The 21,337-nt window shown below is 46.9% G+C and overlaps 1 protein-coding gene across 1 annotated transcript; it reads right to left on the bottom strand.

The window, feature by feature from the left end:
• Positions 1-920: 920 nt before the first annotated feature.
• Positions 921-20,376, bottom strand: LOC122369462. Its single transcript, XM_043344236.1, has 3 exons — positions 20,282-20,376; positions 9,798-10,099; positions 921-1,709 (listed from the first exon to the last, which is right to left on the bottom strand). Exons 1-3 carry the CDS (start codon positions 20,287-20,289, stop codon positions 1,270-1,272), a joined length of 750 nt encoding a protein of 249 aa, XP_043200171.1. The 5' UTR covers positions 20,290-20,376; the 3' UTR covers positions 921-1,269.
• Positions 20,377-21,337: the final 961 nt, after the last annotated feature.

Consider the following 21,337-nt stretch of genomic DNA (forward strand, 5'->3'; position numbering starts at 1 on the left):
AAGCGGGGAAGGGACTAAATTAACTTTCCTCAAGTGCTCAGATATGTACTGTGCAATTACACCGCTAACGGTGTCAATATTTTTCTGTGTGCAGGCGGCGCGTAACGGCTGCCGCCGGCCGCCGCGCCGCCGCTCTGGCAGGGTGTTTGACTTCATATCTCTGTTGCTAGAAAAGTTGTGGACCGATTTACTTGATTCTTGCATGAAAAGATCCGCCATTCAATTCTTAGCAGATAACGAAAATTTGACGTCAATTGCACGATCCGCTGCCCATATTGTGGTACTGCCATCTATTGACAAGGCTGGCGAACTAAAGCCGGGCGGCTATTTCCACTTTTGACACACCATGTTTGAGCACAATCGGCCCAGCCGTTCTCGAGATCTGGAAGCGGCACCTTGCACGTGCGCACGTGCAAAATGAGTCCCAACTGACTTGTGCACGGCACCCTACTAACTGGTCCCTAACCGTGTACCAAATTTGAGCGCAATCGGTCCAGCCGTTCTCGAGATCTGGAAACGAGTAACGACCCCTGCACGTGCGCACGTGCAGCAGCACCCCAACTGTGGCACATGGATATGCAGTGCCTAGTGGGTGCCTACCCTACCTACATGCCAACTTTCAGCGCAATCGGCCAAGTAGTTACCGAGATATTGCAACAATTACAAAAGTGACACCTCTTCGTTTTGCACGTGGCACGTGCATAAGGGGTCACCCACATCCATCGGGAATAGTCCAATACTTGGTAGAAGGAATGAAGCTACCCTACAAAAATTACCGCATGTAAATCGGTCAAGTGGTTGCTGAGATATAAGCGTCGCAGAATCGTGACCACGGCCGGCCTTTCCGTTAATCTAAGGAAAGACTACGCTCGCTTCGCTCGCTCCGTAACTAAAACCCACGAGACCTGTACATGAACTGGTTCTAGTATGTAGATCATTTATTTATTTACAACTGAGCCGCTGTGACCATCACCAGCCCCTTAGGTCCTAGAAAGATACATTTATTAGAGATAAGCCCTTATTATGAGACAGACACAACGCATTCGGGTGGACGCGTTTCGTCGAGAGACTATTTCAACACCCTACAGAAATGGAAGCAACACATCCACACACAAGAATACAACTTGCACTAGCTTTATTCAAGTGTGAAATAAGATAAAGTAAAGTAACTTTCATGATATCTCATCTTTTTGTTGTCTTCTTGCGTGCTATTTTTGCCTCTTTTTTTGCCTTTGCATCATACACAGACTAACCCAACCCATTTTTTTTTCAGGGGCACTGGCTATCATAGCAGTAGACAAGCTGACAGAGAGGAGTTAAGGTATCAGCGGATAGAAAATCGTGCCACCCCGGAGCCAGGTTGTCAGAAATCAATGGTGCTAAGCCTCCATGGCTTTGGCCGTTGAAGTTATGAGGTTGTTCTATGGCCCAGGACGGACCATCGGATGGCACGGTGCCGCAGCCGTCGTCAGCCACGAAGTGGTTTTCAGTGACGACGTCGTTAAAACCCAGCCAGATTAATGACGTTCCCGCGATGGAGTCAGCGCACTGGTTCTCCTCGTCGGAGCGGGGCACGGCCAGGTGGGCGTCCAGCGCGGCGCACTGGCTCTCCGCTTCGGCGTAGGTGACTGCCAGGTCCAGTCGCTTCAGACAGCGGCCGGCACAGCGGCTGAAGCCAGCCGGACAGGCGCAGGGATCGGATACGTTCCCTGAAAAAGAAACGGTAAAATCCATCAACATTGACGTCGCATAGGAACTGTACAGCTGATTGAAAAATCACGTGTGACTATCACGTTTTTTGGGGCTGCATGCCCACGTCATTTTCACTAAAGTGCGTTCACCTAATCCTAAATGCTCTAAGCTATCGAACAGCGCCTACATGAAGATACAGAAAAATAGATATCAGCGTCACTATAGCTCCAATCTATCTTTGTAACGGAGCTCACAGAGCAGGAATGAGGAACGGCGGAGCATGATGACGTTTTGTACATAAGGTGTAATATGTTTATCGTTTTGCACTCGTACACAGTGGCGGCGGAACACCTTCAATTAGGGGAGGGGGGCACTGCCGACTTTTGTTCCCATTCTTTCCATGCAACGCCCATAGGGCTTATGCTAACCCTCTCCAGCACATGCCATTTTCCCATCCTAGAACGCACATGGGGGCTGGTTGCCACCCCCCCCCCCGCGCCATTTCGTTCCTGTTGGAGAAAGAGCTTCGTGGTAAGACCAAAAAGATTCTTTGGGAAGAGGCAAATCCAATGATACCCAGTTTTACCTTCTCGGGTCAGTCATTGACCTTCCAGGTCAGGTCAAACTAAAAAATGTTGCTGTTTTGGGTCACCGTTGGATATCAAGTGCGCTGCTTATCATATACCGATGACGATGCCGTTTTCTGGTGCCAAGCCAGCTAGAACCTCTTTGTCACACTACCCGACCAGGTTTTTGCTGCTGAGGTCATTTCAGGTCAAGTTAGGTCAAGGTGAATGATATGTGTTTGTATGTCTGTGTGTGTCTGTGTGTACACTGATGTGTGCACCGATTGTTTATGTGTCTATGTTACAGGCAAAGTGAAAACTCGGGCATTTTGCAAAATGCCTAGGCAATTTGCAAAATGCCTGACTGGCTAGGCATTTTGCAAAATGCCCAGGCAATTTGCAAAATGCCTGACCGGCCAGGCATTTTGCAAAATGCCTAGGCAGTTTGCAAACTGCCTGGCCCACCAGGCATTTTGCAAACTGCCTGAAATTATTTTCTCAGGCAGTTTGCAAAATGCCTGACATCGAACTCACACCAGCGACGATGCGTAAGCATCATTGTAAGTGCCGCCAACAGGGGTTAATCACAAGCGATACGCACCAAGTGGGAGGACACACAGTGAGACATTCTCCGGGTAGCGCTGCCGAGTTCAATGTCACTGAGCCCCAGGCAGCGCGTGCGGCCCGGCCGCTGCGCCGGCTACCGGGCGCCCGGCGCGGTTTTATCGGTAAACACACGCGTTAAACACGGTTATGTTTCTCAGAGCCTTGATGGCTCTGGAAATCAGGGCTGCGGAGTCGATGGATTTTAGGGTGACTCCGACTCCGACTCCGACTCCGGCTTCAAAAAACGACTCCGACTCCGACTCCAACTCCGACTCCGGACGGTTCTATTAAAATACATATCATGATATTGAAGTTCATAATGGAGATGTTTTTATCTTGCCTGAAACGATCTCTTGTGCTTTCCAAGGGGTTGCGTTGCAAATTTACTTATAAAAATACTTATAAATACTTATAAAAATACTTTGTGTGGATATTGATCAGAAAAGAATGTTCTTTCGATTTATGGTAGCTTGGTTGGCGAGCCACACGTCTACATTATCAATGCATTGTGACTGTGTAAAGATGAACATGCCCGTTGCATGTAAAACTTGTAATTTCTAAACGTCTTTTTATTACAAAGGTGTGCACGTGGGTCGTGGATGACCAAAAACTTGCTTTTCTGGAAAAGCGGAAAAGCCACATGTTCTTGTTGTCTATGGAATGTATCTCATCTCATTCCAATTTCCAATGCATTGCCATTGTTTTTTTTAAATGCAGTTTTTCCTGAAATGTACCAAAAATGGCTGATTTCTCAAGATATAAACCATTTCTTTCCACGTGACACGTGATTAACAAAAATGTTTATTGGATACGCTTGTCTCTGCTCTATCGATCGCTGGCAACCCCGTGTCGCTGCGGCCCTCTCTTGCCGTGATGTAAATAAGCACGGGAAACGAAGAATGTCGGGTCAATATTCGGCTGGTCGCCGCGTTTTTCCGCGCCCATGTTTCTCTGTGCCATGCTCCGCGCCCCATCGCAGCATTCCTACACACGAACGGCTACAACTCCGTATACGAAAATTATAGGGAGACGTTGGCTCAATCTATACCATTCAGTAGAGGTTCCATCTCGATGGAAGTGGCGCAAGACGTGGGTATATTCGTAAATATTGAATCTGTTTGGGGCTCAGGCACGTGGGAGCGACATGGTCAACGCCTGTGGTAAACAAAAACGGTAAAATAAATCAATCACAACTCAGGCATTTTGCAAAATGCCTGACCCGCCAGGCATTTTGTAAACTCCCCAGGCAGTTCGCAAAATGCCTGGTGGGTCAGGCAGTTTGCAAACTGCCTAGGCATTTCGCAAAATGCCTGGCGGTCAGGCATTTTGCAAATTGCCTGGGCATTTTGCAAAATACCTAGCCGGTCAGGCATTTTGCAAATTGCCTAGGCATTTTGCAAAATGCCCGAGTTTTCACTTTGCCTGTAACATCTATATTACATGAAATCATGATCTGAGAAGCTTTTACCAAAAATGCAGTCAAAAAACTTCACGAAAAGTAAGTTCAGCTTGCCTAAAACGCAATTATTTTAGATGACCTAGGTTGACATTGACCCTGACCTTGACATCTGTACATCGTCGAACAACATGTTCCATGATAGGTGGGAGGTAAGACTGGCAAAAAAGGCCGAAATCAAGGTGTCAAAAGCTCTCAAGGCCCATAGCCGACGCAAGATGTTGGGAATTGGTCATTTGGGTCATGACATGACCTGAAAAAAACAAGGTCATATCTCCGAAACCATAAAACACAGAAACTTGAAATTTGCAATGGACATCAAAAAAGAATAGAGGAGCAGCTATACTAAAAATCAGGCTTCCAGCTCTAGTTTTTCTAAAAAGTATTTTTCTTCGAGTGGGGTGAAAGTCCCAAAGTTTTGAAAATTCGAGAAAGCAGTTTTGTAGCGCCGTCTTTTCTCTACACAACCACATGAAAAATTTTAAAATTGCTTGTTAACTGTATAGATTTGGTGAGCGTTTCAAGATGCATGTTTTTTTTTTGCTCATTTTTACTCGAACATGACCTCAGTTTGACCTCAATAACTCCTGACCCAAGGTGACCTGTGACTTGAAATGTTGTGTGAAGCTGTCAAATTAGTGCCCGGGAAGGTACCTAAAATTTGGCAGCGCTGCACGCCGCCGTTTTCTCGCTATTAACCCGCGGCGTGCCGGGGAGGGGGAGCGTTTTTTGGCACACCTGTTCATGCATCTTTTCCGCACATGTTGTGAAAATTTCAGACCCAGGTCGCCTTAGATCAGGTCACCAGGTCACGCCAAGTGACCTCACCTCAGAAAAAAATAAGAATGCTCGTCATAGCTACACCGAATGATCGATTGCCTTGAAACTTTCAGAGATTGATTAGAGAAACACTATCTATAAAATGTATATCTCGGAATTTCGATGTCGGTGGCCTAAGGTCAGGTCAATTTTGCGGCCTCTCCATTATAAGACAATGGGAGAAAATTGAAAAGCGTCTATTTTGCACAAACGCTATTCTAGACACTCTCAAACATCGAGATGTATAGTTCGTTTTTTTTAAGTTCGACCCTTACTGTAAACATCTTTTTGGAAACAGCACGAGAATTGCTAGCTGAATTACTGAGAAAACTGGTTAGCGCACTTTGTATTGGAGATATGAATTAAAATTTTTTTTCAAAATAAGTTTCTAACACCGATGATATACTGTTTCGGTAGACGCCGTGCGATTTATTAATTAGTTTACTTATACTTCTTGACAGGTCCTCGGTCCTTATGGGGCTGCAAATACCGAGCTGCGAGTCTGGGAAAAAGAAGCCAGGTAGAAATAATTTTGATACAATTGATCGTCTGCGAAATCATTGTGCGCCAACCAGTTTTCTCAGTAATTCAGCTACCAATTCTCGTGCTGTGTCCAAAGAGATGTTTACAGTGAGGGTCGAACTTAGAAAAAACGAACTATAGGTAAAATTGACACACTGAACCGGAAAATGGCAACTGTGGCCCCTCGTTATGTCCCCGAGGTCATCTCAGGTCACGAACAGAATCTAACAGTTTTTCGCTAATAACTTCTGATAGAGGCGTGCTAGAGCGCTGAAAACGCCTTATGTGTTCGGCTCGACGTTGCGGATCGACTGATATGCAACATGACCTTTTCCGGTCAGGTCATGACCTTGGTCAAATTTGCAAGTTGACCTTTCGAGGTCAAATTATAGTGCATTCGACGCGTCTTGACGAGAGGAACACGATGCTGGCAAAAGTATTGTCATGGCTCTTTTGAGTCAAAAGTTATTGCCGAAAAAAACGTGTTTCGTAAAAACGGCTATTTTTGGAGTTTTTGCCCTCTGGACTCTGGAGGCTAAACCGTTGACCCGAAGTCAAATCTGAGAACATAATTCAGAAAGGTCTGTGAAAGGGCTATCGAATGCGCTTTTCCGCGGCGCTGTAGCTCTATCGGTTCCCGAGATAGCCGTTGGCAATTTCCAAAATGTTGAAATAGTCAGCATTTTACCTTTGGTGACCTCTGGTGACCTGACCTTTGACCTGACCCAAAAAATGACCGTAGTGTTTTAGTCCTTATTTTGGACGTTCTTTCGATTGCCGCTTACCACGTGTCGCTACGTGGCCCAGGAGCCGAGTTAGAAGGGGGGGGGGGTGTTCAGACACCCCCGGCCCGGCGCGGAATCTCAGAGCACCGGTCCGGCGCGGGTTAATGAAAAAGCACGGGGGTCCAAAATGCCCCCTGGCCCCTCCCCCCATCAGGGCGCGGGTTAACCCGCGCCCCACTGGGGGGGGGGCTATTTATAGCCCCCCCTCCCGTTTTTCTGCAATAACTTCCAAACCGCTTGACGTATCGACGCCAAACTTTCAGTACCTTAGGCTGCATCAATTTGACGCCTTGTGTCAAAATTTGAACTTCGTACCTACTATAGGTCGGCCGGAAATGACGTCAGAGTGACGTCATGTTCGGCCGATTTCGACGCAAAACATTGAACCACGGCATTCGCTCCCAAGAGCTCAGTTTTTAGGCTAGATCCAATTTCTTTGAATGAGAGGACTCAGAATAGACTGCGCTATCAAACTGCTATCTCGGATTTTCGAAATTTTGAGAATTTTGAAAATTTGATATAATAATATCCAAAATTTATATTTTTACATTTTTTTCAGAAAGTTTTTGATTTTTCGAAAAAAAAAAAACGGAATATATGTGATATAACGCATTATTATGACTAACTCTAGCAAGTTTTAGCTAAATATCTTCAAAAATGGCAAAGTTTTACGCATTATTGCAAAAAATTCACAATTATTAAGTTTTCAAATCAATTTTTCAGCACGTATTTGATATCGTACGCCAATATAAATAGCACCATCGTGTTCCTGAGCTCAAACTGCATCCAATAGACACCCTTTTTATTGAAAAGTTTTAACTTCAAAATTTGACCTTTTTTGACCTGAAAGTGACCTAACATAAGCTAAATTCGACTCAAAATGACCTCGAATGACACAGACGACATCAAATTCGAAATCTCTGACCTAAATGGACCATAAAACATGTGTCACGTGACCGACGCATGATATAATATTTTCGTGACCTGTGATGACCTGACCTTGACCTGAAAATCAAAGTACAAGTTTGGTACCCTCAGGGTAACTAGAGCATCTGTTCCCGAGTGTGTGATCCAAAAATGAGCCTGATCTGACTTGTAAGACGGCGGCCAGAGCCCAAAACGTGAACAAGCCAAAATGCTAATAATTTTTACTTTGACCTGACCTGTGACGTCATCGGTGACCTCGAGGTCAATGAAATTAGGTTTCGCTCGACAGTTTTTCCGGGGCTATCAGACGCCGTTTGAATTTTGGCGATCGGCCCAGTAGTTTCGGAGTTAGGAGGGGGGGGGCTATGAATAGCCCCCAGTAGGGCGTCTTATACGCAGACCCCAGTGGGGCGCGGGTTAAACTCGCTCTGGCATGTTCCCAGAAGTAAATAGCATTCATGTGATTACACAATCAGCAATATAAGAATGTAGTTATGTAGGGTAACCATACGGCATTCTGCTGAACCATTTGACGTTCCATTTGGTCGGTCATATGAATTCGGCGCCATGTTGCCAGGGTGAGGGAGCAGCTAATGGTAGGTTCACATGGTTCGGTTATCGTGAAAACCGGAGCAGGGGCTTGGCTTGTAGCCGGGCAACCTAACACACAGTGCGCGAGCTGGGCAGACGCTAATACAAGCTGAACACGCACGCTTTCATTGAAGTCAATAGAATGTGGACTCTAACGCCTGCAGTTTGTACAGGCAAAACGTCTAGCCTAAAAAGTGCAGAATTAATAGATTAAACTGTCCATCCAAAATACAAAAATAATCTACTGTGTCGGATCTTTAAAGTAAAGTTTTTAATTTTTACCCCCACAATTGAAAAACTAGTTTTTATGATATAGCACGCTATAACCACGAAAATGTCACCATATAAAAATGGAAGGCATGCTTTAGAGCTTAACGTCATCCACCGACATACCAAATTCGAGATCGATAGCCCCTTTTTATGGCAAACTGGTTGCAAATAAAAGTTGATGACGTTAAATTTCCAAACTCAATTTTTAGCCGTTATACAGACCAAGTAGAATAAAACTAAAGCCCTTGTTACACTGCCGAATTTTGGTACACGAATGTGCACGAATATGCAAGTCATCCTATGTCGCGGATCGATTCGGGATCTTTCTTCCACGGTCTTGGCATTTTGCAGACCAGTCGGTGCCCACCGCGCGACTTTTACGGTTCGTCACGACCGCCACGAATATTTCATGAAAAATGAAAATTTCGTGGCCGTTCGCCGAACTTATAATAAACGAACATGATCGCCAAACACTCGCCGAGTCACCGCCGACATGTCGCTACGTGCGCCGACTTGTTGCCAAGGTATCGCCGACTATTCGCAACAGATTCGCTATTCATTCGCGATGTTCGCCGAATCATGGATCAGCTTTGACCCGCGAACGATTAGGGGGGCCCCCCACCTGTTGTCTGCAAATCGGGCTCTGTCGGCGCACTGTTCGCCTCTGTCGGTGAACTGTTCGCCGATTTCCTACACGACGTGATCGGCGACAGGGTCGTGGCCAAAATTCGGCAGTGTAACACGGCCTTAAGACCACCTTTAGATTCTTCGTGACAAGCTGCATCGAATATCCACCCTTTTTACGTTAACATACCAGTAAAACGCCTTTTGGGCGAAAAACGAGCGAGCGAGATAGTGAGCCCTGCGCGTGCGGAAGGGTGAGAGAGTACTTCCAACGGGGCTTGTGCAAAGCGCCCTTCTAACCGGTCGCTAGCGGTGTGCCAAATTTGAACGCAATCGGCCCAGCCGTTCCTGAGATCTGGAAGCGGCATTCTGCACGTGCGCACGTGCAAACGGGGTCCAAACTGACTTTCTGGCCTAACCTGAAAATGCGGTTGGTGTAAAAAAAATCTGGCCTGAATCAAAGGTTAGGTGTGCCAAGTTTCAGCTCTCCGACTCCATTACCAGCGTGTTCGGAGCTATCGCGAAAAACCCTATGCCCCCCCCCCCCTCGGCCGGTGAGGGATAAGTGACCTTACTTAACAAAGTATGTCTAGTTAAACGATGCTGTATCGATGATGTTCGATACTGTGCCCTTTACACTATGTTACTAACACAATAGAAGGCATGTACACGACGAAAAAAATAGACAATTGACCTAATCTTTGACGTCATCGGTTTCAGCTAATTCAATGAAATTAGACCACATATTAGTCCCCCAGTGGGGCTATCGAAAGCCGTTCGAATTGTGAAAATCAGTCTTATAGTTTCCACCACCTGCTCCCTATAATCCCTATCTGAAAGGTTATCACAATTCCTTTATGATAGGTTTGCTGGTGTCAGCAATTGTTGATAGTTTATGGATACAACACAAAAACTAATAAATGTGTTACTGCAGTTTACCTGTGCATGTGGACCTGGCCATGTAGCCTTCGGTGTTCAGTTGAGAGCTGTTGACGGCCGGACCGCGGCAGTCGCCAGAGAACAGCCGGCACGTGCCGTCATCGGGTCCGTAGATGAAGCCGCTGCACTCTTCAGGAGTAGCTCCCTCGCACAGGAGACCGCAGTCGATCTCCGATTCAGCAGAGAGTATCTGTATAGCCGGACCGTGGAGGGACACCGGATCCAGCCAGCGGTACCGGACCGCGGCTGTTGACGTCACCAGGAGCAGCAGCAGTACCGCTCCCGGCCGGGCCATGGCTGCACTGCAAGTGAGTGCGATATGCTTCAAACTGTTCTCCCGGTACTTTTGCTGTATTTACACGCAATCATATCGATTTGTGCACTGTTAGAAGTACCATGGCAATGGTCTAACCCTTTCGCGTGTACCCGAGCAGGTTGTTGGCATGTTATGCCACGGAGCTTGGCATTTAACCCTCGCCGGCACAGGCCATTTTGTGTCATTCGACGGCACAAGGGGGAGCACGAAGGGAGGAGTAGTACGACCCCCTCGCGTTTGCCCTTGATCGAGCTAGAGCTTCGCGGAAACAACGAGCGTGTTGCCCGTGATGAAAAGAATAGATGATACCTGATTTTAAGGTCCTAGGTCATCGATTGACCTTCCAGGTCAAGTCAATTACCCAAAAGTCGGGAAATTCGGGACACGTTAGAACGTCGTGAAGTGTGGCTGCTAAGGGGTTTTCGGGGTACTGATCACGAATATCATGTTAGTTTTGCGTTAGGCGGCACGGGCGGACATCGATAGCAGCGCCTCTATCGGTCACTAGGGAAAGCTGGGCTGTAGGCGCCGATATACCGGCTGAGTTGTCACACGTTGAATAGGTTTATAGCCATCCGTCTTGTGAAAAAGTTGAACTTTTGCCTTTAATATTTCTACAGGCAATTTTAGAAGTGTCTTCACATGGATTACAAAACCGTTTAGATTATTGTATTCACTTCAAGCCTTCCCTATTGTTCTTGATGATGCGGGAACTATTTCTAATTAGCGTTTCTAGCTCAGTAAAAGAACATACTGTACAAACGATGAAAAAAGCATAAATGGAAGATTTTAAATGTAATATTCTCTAACAATTAATGGTAAATTCTCTACATATCAAGGAAAAGGTGCATGCTATTTGATAATTTAAAGTTCTTGGGGCCAGTTGTTTTCTTCTTTTCTTACGTCGCCCCAATGGCCGCGAATACACTTGTGATAACGCCTATCGGATCACCGATGATGTCTTTAAACCCGGCAGGCGGTGGGCCTCCCAGCCACCTTCCGCGCGGTGGGGGGGGGGGGGCATTTTTTGCCCCCCTCGTATCTCCGAAACTACTGGACGGATCCGGAAAATTCAAACGGCGTTCGATAGCCCTGTCAAATTTGTCGAAGGATACCAAAATTTCATTGACCTCGGGGTCACCGATGACGTCACAGGTCAGGTCAAAGATAAAATGTTTCACCGTTCACGGGGCTTCTAGGGAAAACGCTATAACACCGAGTAAAACGCATTTTGCAGAAAATCAGCGATAAGGCGTCAGTTGTCTAGTACATATGTTGCTATTAGAGGTCACTGGTCATACCAGGTCAGGTCACAGGTCAGGTCACCAAAGGTCACCAAGGGTCACCACATGAACCCAACTTTACTATGGTTGTGCGATGCATGTTTTATGGCCAGTTTTTCATTTCCAACTCAATGGTATTGGTTATAAGACCATCAGGTACGGTTTAGGTCACTTTCTGGTGGAGGTCAGGTCAACGTCAGGTCAAAAAAGGTCAAATTTCAAAGTTGATATTTTTGCATAAAATGGGTATCGATTCGATGCAGCTCGTCACGGGGAGTCTAATGGTCGTCTTTTTTTGCGCTACGAGGTCTAGAATTGCTAAAAATTGAGTTTGAAAATGACGTCATCAATTTTGAACAGTTTCTTTCGCTGTAACTTGGCCAAAAAAAGAGGTATTGATCTCAAATTTGGTATGTAGATAGAAGGCGGTAGGGACTATCACATATACATATTCCGTTTTTTTCGAAATTCAAAAAACGTTTTGGATTTTTCGGCTATTATTTTCAAAAAAATATATTTTTTGATTTTTGGGAGTCAAAATCCAAAAAATTCGAAAAACCGAAATAGCAGTTTTGTAGCCCTCTTGATTCTACACCTTTTATGTTGGAACATTTTCTGTATCTCTAAAGCTGTAGGCCTGACAGCTCTTCCCGCGAAACCTTTTTTTGGGTCAAAAATGGCAAAAATGACGTCACTCTGACGTCATTAGCGGCCAACCTATCATAGCCTTTGGAATTTTTTTTGTCACCATGTGCGCTAGCTACTCCCGGGAGGGTACTGAAAGTTTGGTGACGATCGGCGCAGCGGTTCTCGAGATATATCGAAAAAACTAAAGGGGGGGGGGGAAATGCCCCCCACCGCCTGGAAGGTTAAGCATTTAGACCAGTCGGGTCAGGTCAGGTCAGCTCAACCAATAGTGTTCCTGCTGGGTATTCGTAGTACGTTTCAACCGCCTCTGACAGCTTCATAACATGTTACGAAGGCACTAAAACTATGTACTTTGTAAATGTTCAAATGGTTACTAAGTTCGAATTCAGCTAAAAAACTAGCGTAGAAACATATAAAATTCGAAAAAGTGAGCCGAAGTCATCAAAGGTCAATGACTTAGCCTGACCTTCCAGTGACCTTGACATATGACCTAATGCATGGGAGCAACATTAACCCGCGCCCTGATGGGGGGGGGCATTTTGCCCCCCCCCCCTTGTGGTTTTTCTTAAATAGCGAGAAAACGGCGGCGCTGCACGCCGCCAAATTTTGGGTACCTTCTCGGGCATCAATTTGACACCTTCACACAAAAGTTCAAGTCACAGGTCATCTCGGGAGTTATTGAGGTCAAACTGAGGTCATGTTCGAGTAAAAATGAGCAAAAAACATGACATCTTGAAACGCCCACCAAATCTACAGTTAACCCGGCACCGCCTGGGCTATTTCCGTACCCACGACAGCCTGGAGGGGGGGGGGGGTCGGATCCGACCCCCCCCCCCCTGTTATCTCGAGAACCAATGGTCGTATCGAGCCCCGCGTGGCGGCGTTCGAAAGGCCTCTACGAGACCTTCCCAAAGCACTCTTAAGATTTTAAGAAGATTGAGATCAACTTTCGGGTCAAGGTCAGGTCAAAGGTCAAATTCTGGGGTTTTGAATGATTAGGCTTACGGACAGCAGAATCGATAGCTGCTGCTCGAAACTCACCAAAAATGACCTCAAAGACCTAGTGAACTTACCATGTGCGTATAGGGGTCATACTAAGTACGGGTCAAGGTCAGCGTCAAATTTTGGGGTTTTGAATGATTAGGCTTACGGACAGCGGAATCGATAGCTGCTCCTCGTAACTCACCAAAAATGACCTCAAAGACCTAGTGAAGGTGCCATGTGCGTATAGGGGCCATACTAAGTACGGGTCAAGGTCAGGTCAGGTCACGAAATGTCACGGTTCTCACTTTCTGCTACATGGGCGTGCGACACATGTTTTATGGCTTATTTTTCACGCCGAATCCGATGGTATTGGTTATATGTAACCCCAAGTCACTGTGCTGGTGATAAGTGTGCATTGAAAGCATAAAATAATCGTTTATACCATACATAACTAAACGAGGGCTAAGAAAAGGCACGATATATTCGTGATCAGCACCCCGAACAACCCCACAGAAGCCACACTAAACGACTTTCTAATAGGTCCCGATTTTCCCGAATTTTGGGTCATTGACCTGGCCTGGAAGGTCAACCGATGACCTAGAACCTTAAAATCGGGTATCATCGTCTTCCTCTCGTGAAGGACAACACGCTCGTTTTTTTCCGAAGCTCTAGCTCAATCAGGGGCCAAACGCGAGGGGGGTCGTGCCAAACCCCCCTCCCCTTGTGCCGTCGAAGGACGTAAAATGGCCCGAGTGCCGGCGACAGTTAAGATGATTTTATTCCCACGTTTTTCTGCCATGAGACATATATTTTCCAGAACTCTAAAAATCAATAAGCAGCAGGGAACAAACTCCTTGAACTAATCCCATCGAGAGCTTTTGCCAAAACTACTGCTAATGCACGCCTCTTCCGGTTTTCTATGAATCCCGTTGCTGTGATGTCGTGTGCAATACGACGAATGAAGGTTTACACTTTACAGCAAGACATCAAAACTAAACCACTCACTATATGTGGACAACGTTATCAAGTTCGTAATTTTCTGGTTCAACTTCAACATAGGTTACATGGTTATCAGTTATCACATAAACACAAAAATATGCGCACATGGCGAGGCAGATCATTGGCAAGGACACACAAATGTACATACAGCAGCCTAGTGGCACAAGCCACTAACGAAATTGAACATGCGATAAAAAGGAATAATTTCCTAGCCTACTTCTTACGAGTAAATGTCACGCACGCTTTGTGTCATTCCCGCATTGCTGTTTTCGTGGCTTCCTAAATCCTAAATACACTCAGAAAAAAGAGGGGCAGTCATAAGTAATTTGCACACAACCAGGTAGGTACTTTTTTTAGGCGTAAGCAATGCTGGTTAATACACAATAAAGCAGACGTGGAGAAGTAGTCATAGGACAGAGGCAACAGCAACCGTTCTCGAGCGTTCATGATTTTTCTTTGTCTGCTCGTTAACAAAACTGAGCCGTTCGGCCTCTCCATTAGCAAAGAAGACTACTATGGACGTCAAACCCCTTGAGACATGGGTGGAGAACCTGCCCCGGCCACCCCGGCCGTGGCCGGGGTAACTTTCAGCCTACCCCGGCGCGGCCGGGGTAACTTTGTCCACTTTTGTAAATCCTAAAAGCTATCTCCATGCGAAAAACTGCCACCTATAAAAGAATCTCTCATTATTCTTATCTACCTTCAAAGGTTTTTTAAAATTTACTTTATTTTCATTTTGGAGCTTCTATGCTCTCAATTTTTTTTTCATCGCGCAGCCCGACAAGTTTCATCTAACAACCCTAAATCATATTTAAGGGCCGTTATCGTAAGATGGCACTGCAATATCATCACAAGAGAGGACGAGGGTAATATCAGTGTCCAGTGAGATAGAAGGACGAGCTGTTGGGGGCTGGGGCTCAAGGCTCCTCCAACTTAACCCGCGCCAGGGTGGTGGCCCTATCGTAACACGTTGAGTCGAGCGGTCGGCGTTTCACGCTCCTTCTAACTCGGCTACTGGGCTACGAGGCGAAAAGCGGAACGACGTTTGAAAGAGGGACAAACGTGATCAGAGAAATCTGGTCAAGTTTTAGGCAAGCTCAATCATAAAATCACCATAGATAATAAAAGCCAAATTCCTCTGATTTTAGCGTTCTCCAACGGCTTTTCTCAAAGTTCATAACATAAGTCTGTCCCGTAGCTCAGTTGGTAGAGGCAATGGACTCCCGAGAGCCCGGGTTCGAGTCGCTCCGGCGCTCGATATTTGAGACTCCTGACGGTGATGGTCTGCGGTTGGTGGGAGCAGCCGCAGCCAGCTGAAGTCAGTTGAGTGGGACAGGCCGTGTCCGGCTTTGAAGGGCACGTTAAACTTTGGCATCTAAATTATCCCGTTACCCAGAATTGCGCGATCGGACGGTAGGGTTCGGGGTCTACCTACGCAACAAGCTCTGCTTAGCGTGGGCCCCCGGCTCTGTCAATCGGTCCATTAAAAAATTCGAGCTAAATCACTGCAAATAAAACATTGGATAACTCGTAATGGCAGACATCCATTGTTCCATGCCACAGAATAGGGGTTTGTTGATAACCGTTGACAAATATTTGTGCATCATCGTCTTTCTGACTTTCGGTCGCCGGCCGGGGGTAACTTTTTCAAACATTCTCCACCCATGGTCAAGGCCCCACTTTTTTGCGATAATTTTTAAATGCGTCAACTCTCGTTGACAATATTCTGGCAATGTGTGTTTTAGAACCTGCCGAAACTTTTATTACTAAGGTATTTTGACGCCAAACAATTATGAAAGGTACTTCTCATTCACTCGTAATGTTAAATTTCACGGAACGAATCTGCTGTTTGGGTAGAGGCTACGCGCTCATGGGGCGGAGCCACGCGATGACGTCAGCGCTAAGCTCCGCCCTACCCCTCCGGCGCTCCTTGCCCGGCGACCGGTCACTCGCGTCCCTCGCTCCATTGAGGCTTGATGGTGGGCGGTAGCTGGTAGCGGTAGCGGGCGCTGGTAGATGGCATTTAGAGCAGATGGCGCTGGTGGCGGGGCTCGAGTGTGGCCGAGCGCAAGCCTCTGCCCGGGCCTGAATTGACCTTAGCATTACGAGTGAATGAGAAGTACCTTCCATAATCGTTTGGCGTCAAAATACCTTAGTAATAAAAGTTTCGGCAGGTTCTGAAACATACATTGCCAGAATATTGTCAACGAAAGTTGACGCATTTAAAAATTATCGCAAAAAAGTGGGGTCTCAAGGGGTTTGACGTTCATAGTAGGCTATGGTATCGGAAGAATAATGAGATAACTAGTGGGAAACATTCGAGGCATTCAAATGAATAGCACTAAGCTGTGAGCACTGAACAGTCAACGTTGCTTGACGGTCGTCAATTACTTTTTTGACAGCGTGTCGACCAAGCACTAAATCTATTTGTTTACTCGTGATATTGATACTATTCAATGAACATTCCTATACGATTCGTTTACGCAAAGTAATCCTTTATGAGGTTTGAACATTTACCTTGGTGATAAGGCCTTAAATACCTATGCAATAAGAAATAGAGAAAATATAAAATTCCTGTTATTATGTGATGTTTTCTATTGCTTAGACTTCGACATCTAAAAAATCAAAAGACTTGCTTATTGCTTAACCCTCGCCCGTATTGGTGTTTTTCCAGCCGCGAACGTATAAGGGGGGGGGGGGGTCCGTTGGACCCCCCCCCCTTGCCGTTTCGCCCCTGATCGAGCTAGAGCTTCGCGGAAAAAACGAGCGTGTTGCCCGTGACGAGAGGAAGCCGATGATACCTAATTTTAAGGTCCTAGGTCATTGGTTGACCTTGCAGGTCAGGTCAATGACCCAAAAGTCGGGAAAATCGGGACCTGTTAGAACGTCGTAAAGTGTAGCTGCTATAGGGTTTTCGGGGCGCTGATCACGAATATCGTGTTAGTTTTGATCACAGATGATGTCTTTATGCATTTAGTCCAGGTCGGGTCAGGTCAGGTCAGGTCAAACAGTAGGGGTCCTGCCGGGTATTCCTAGTAGGTGTCAACCGCCTCTGACAGCTTCGTAACATGTTACGAAGGCACCAAAACTACTTCGTAAATGTTCATATGGTTGCTAAATTCGAATTCAGCTCCAAAAACTGGCCTAGAAACATGTAAAACTCGAAAAAGTGAACCGAGGTCACCAAAGGTCAATGACCTGACCTGACCTTCGGGTGACCTTGACACCCACCCTAATGCATGGGGGCAACATCATATCACATGTTTGAACGCTTGAAACCACGAAAAGACTGCAAACGCGCGGCTAATGCGAGCCGACATACGCCGAATCGCGATTCCGGCCAAACATGGTCTCGAAAAGTAGGTCACAGGTCAAAGGTCATTGGGGTCAGGGTCATGAAATTTTCAGGGTAGGTGTAAAATTGATTAACGCGAGGGTACTGAAAGTTTCGTCGCGATCGGCCGCTTTTTACGCGAGTTATTCGCGAAAAACCATGGGGGGGGGGGTCTGTTCGACCCCCCCCCTATACGGGCGAGGGTTAAAACTCTGGAAGGATAGATTCCCTTCAATTGACAATAGGATAGAATTCCTTCATTGGGCTGTGGTATGGATAGAACTCCTTCACTGACATCGACTCTGGTGGCAGAGGTCTAGCTGACAGAGCGGCTTCAAAAGCTCGGTAGGCAGCACATCGTGCCAGCCAACAAACCATGTGGTAATCGCACCCGGCGGAGTCAGGGCCCCGTGGCTTTGGCCCATGTTATTGTTGGGCTGGCCAACGGCCCAGGAGGGGTCATCGGATGGCACGGTGCCGCAGTCGTCGTCGGCCACGAATTGGTTTTCAGTGATGACGTCATTAAACCCCAGCCAGACGATATTTGCGCCGGCGGCATCAATGGCGCACTGGTTCTCCTCGTCAGAACGGGGCACGGCCAGGTGGGCACCCAGCGCGGCGCACTGGCTCTCCGCTTCGGCGTAGGTGACTGCCAGGTCCAGTCGCTTCAGACAGCGGCCGGCGCAGCGGCTGAAGCCGGCCGGACAGGCGCATGGGTCAGCTCCAGTGCCTGTAAATAACGGTAAATAGAGCATATCTCAGCTACTTTTTCTGACGACCAACGACGTTTCGTTTCTTCTCTCTCACCCTTCTTGAGGCTTACAACTTTCGTAACTGAAAGCTTTCATGAAACATGTGAAGCTACCAAACTAGCAACTAAATTTTCGGGTCAGTTCAGGTCACTGACCTATGACGTCATAAGTGAACCTCCTCTGCACGGTCGTCAGGTGTCGCAACTTCGCAACGCCCTCAGTGCTAGAGGAGTTTTCACAGGGAAATGAAACATGCAGGACCTAGTATCCTCCAGAGGTCTCAACTTGATATACCTCGGATTTTCCCTAAAGGTCACATGAGGTCAGGTCGGTCACGTGACCTCACCATTATAATAAGTCAAGGGGGAAAATGAACACTGCTAGGTATTTTTGCGCCGGGAACGATCTCAAACTATCTCAACCACACGATATCGTGATTTAATGCAATCCTTGCAAGTAAAAAGGCTTCACTTTTGCATTGTTGACCTTGCGTGACGTCATGTATAACGTTACTAGGGTCATAACAGTTTTTCGTCAATAACTTCTGATCAAATTGAGGTAGCAAGCTGGGAAAGACACCAATGGACTTCGGAAGGCCTGCCAAATCGAATGATATGCAACATGAACTCCTTCGACCAAGCTCGTGACCTGGGGGACTCTGACCTGACCGTGACCCGAGGTCAACACCTTAAGTTGACCTCACCCCAACAAGAAGTATACCACTCGACGTGCCTGAGTGAGGCAAACACGATGATGCCAAATTCGCGGCTCTGCGACCGTTTTTTGCGAAGTTATTTGCCTAAAAATCGGACCCGCGCCTCGGGCCACTTAGCCTGACCTTAGAGGTCACTGGTTGACTTGAAATCTTAAATTCGGATGCCAATCGCTGCGTCTCGTAACGGCACACACGCACTCGTTTTTTCCGCGAAGCTCTATTAGCTCCATCAGGGGCGAAACTTCAAGGGGGGGGGGTCGTAACCGCCCCCCCCTCGGCCGGCTGGTACAGCCCTCTGCAAACTGCGTGGTAGGTATTCTTTTTTCGACAAAAATGAGAATAACGCGAATACTATGCTATCGGTCATTCGGAAATCGTAACAGCAAGACGCGCTAGACCCCGCCCCTTAGATTGGCATCATCACCGTATCCATTTTTCATCTTCCAGTCTGCAGAGGGCTGTACATAGAAAACAAATAGGTCCGGCGAGGATTAAATGACCCGACTTGGCGTTCTTGCAGCACGCTAACACAAAAATCATACGGTATTGATGTAAGTGAAGATATTACAATACAAACACGTTGAAATGGAGCATATTTTACAATTCGAGCCATTCGGACAAATTGTCTTAGAATTTGTCGTGACCTCTAGATGACCTCAGCATTGTCCTCAGGTCACCCGATTTGAAAAAAAGTGGAATATAGATTATGCCACTCGGTGAGCTTAGCATATTCTGCTAGATTGAATAAAATCGATAAACAACTCCTTCATTGGCAAAATAGTTATTTTCAGTGCCATTTTTACCTTGTACCGGTTTTTATGACCTCGTGACCTTACCTGACAAAAATGAACTCAAAACCCTTAGGACACGTGGCAAATTATTACCCCAATTCTTGTCTGAAAGTAGCGCTACGTGCCACGGCACTCACGCTATTAACGAAATACTATGTCGTTCCGTTGCCGCCGATTAGCCCAATTTTACCCTGACTTTGTACCGGTTTTGTGATCTGGTGACCTTACCAGAAATGACTGAGAGTTATTTTTTTTAGAAAAGGTGTAGAAAGGTTGCCATACAGGGTATGCCAACTTTGCGGCGCTACGCGCCAACGTTTTAAGGCTATTGGTGAAAAACCTTAAGGGCCGAGGGGGAAGGTAAGTGTTACATCAACCCTTCCTCGCCTGGCGAGGATCAAAGCGTAAAATTCTCGCTCTGCTCTCACTCCAAGTAGTTTGCTGGTATGATATTGTTTTATGTGCAGAGTGCGTCCTAAAATCAAGGGAAGATCAGAGGCGTGTTCCCAAAGAGAATAAAAAGAGGACATTGAACCGTCAATTCTCATAGATTTATACAGTACGCGGCAGTCTTGCCCCACGCCACACGTCGGTCGCTGATGCAGCCGCCACACAGATAGTTGGTGCATGATGGACGTTTTTACCATCACCCCAGTGCTTACCGGGACATTTGGACCGGGCCATGTAGCGTTCAGTGGTCTGCTGAGAGCTGTTGACGGCCGGACCGCGGCAGTCGCCAGAGAACAGCCGGCACGTGCCGTCACCTGGCCCGTAGATGAGACCGACACACTCTTCAGCGGACAGAATGTGACAGAGGATAGCGCATTGTATTGACGATCCAGTTGACAGCGTCTGCACAGCCGGACTGTGGAGGGACACCGGGTCCAGCCAGCGGTACCGGACCGCGGCCGCTGACGTCACCAGGAGCAGCAGCAGTACCGCTCCCGGCCGGGCCATGGCTGCCAGTGAGTGCGGTTGATTGATAATTTTCCGCTCTTCTGTTACCAGTTACCACGCAGCCGCGCACGCACCTGTCCAATCCATAAGCCTTCTAGGTTGTTTTATGGTTACCAAGACAGCGTCCTCACTCCACTGTTTCTTGCGCGCCTCACAAGGATTCGCTTCTAATTACCCTTGGGCAAGCTCATCGGCTTGCTTTGTTGTTCATTGCACGCGCTAACTACCAGGTTTGTCAAAGATAAGCAAATACTCGCATCACGCTGCCCACCTATAAACGCTACACACGACACGCACCAGTATTTTTAATGCCACTGCTAGGTGTGGTTCATCTATTCGAGGCCAGACTCAAGTGCAGTAGCCGTGTGGGTATCTACGTAGAATAAGATCGTGCCGAGTGTTGAAAGGAAAGAAGAAGCGTAGGTACTTTTTCCAAAATTGTGTTGGAATTCAAGTAACCTGGCTAAGATCTTATGCTTATTAACCCGCGCCCGGCTGGGGGTCCTGGATTTCCACGCCCTGCTGGGGGGGGGGGGGGTGTTTGAACACCCCCCCTTGTAACTCGGCTCCTGGGCCACGTAGCGATACGCGGAAGGCGGCGTTCGAAAGAGCGTCAAAAATAATGACGAAATCACTTCGGTCAATTTTTTGGTCAGGTCAAAGGTCAGGTCACCAGAGGTCATTGAAGGCAAAATTTCGCCGATTTCCAGGTCGAATGGCGAAAATTTCCAAGAAGCCAACGTATAACTCGGGAACCAATA

This window comes from Amphibalanus amphitrite, unplaced genomic scaffold, assembly GCF_019059575.1.
Source record: "Amphibalanus amphitrite isolate SeventyFive unplaced genomic scaffold, NRLGWU_Aamphi_draft 001037F_arrow, whole genome shotgun sequence".
Taxonomy (NCBI): Eukaryota; Metazoa; Arthropoda; class Thecostraca; order Balanomorpha; family Balanidae; genus Amphibalanus; species Amphibalanus amphitrite.

Excerpts from the sequence above, each read along its gene's own strand:
- LOC122369462 (XM_043344236.1), bottom strand. Across the intron at positions 1,710-9,797 it reads GGCCAGGTCCACATGCACAG|GGAACGTATCCGATCCCTGC; the intron begins GTAAACTGCAGT and ends TTTCTTTTTCAG.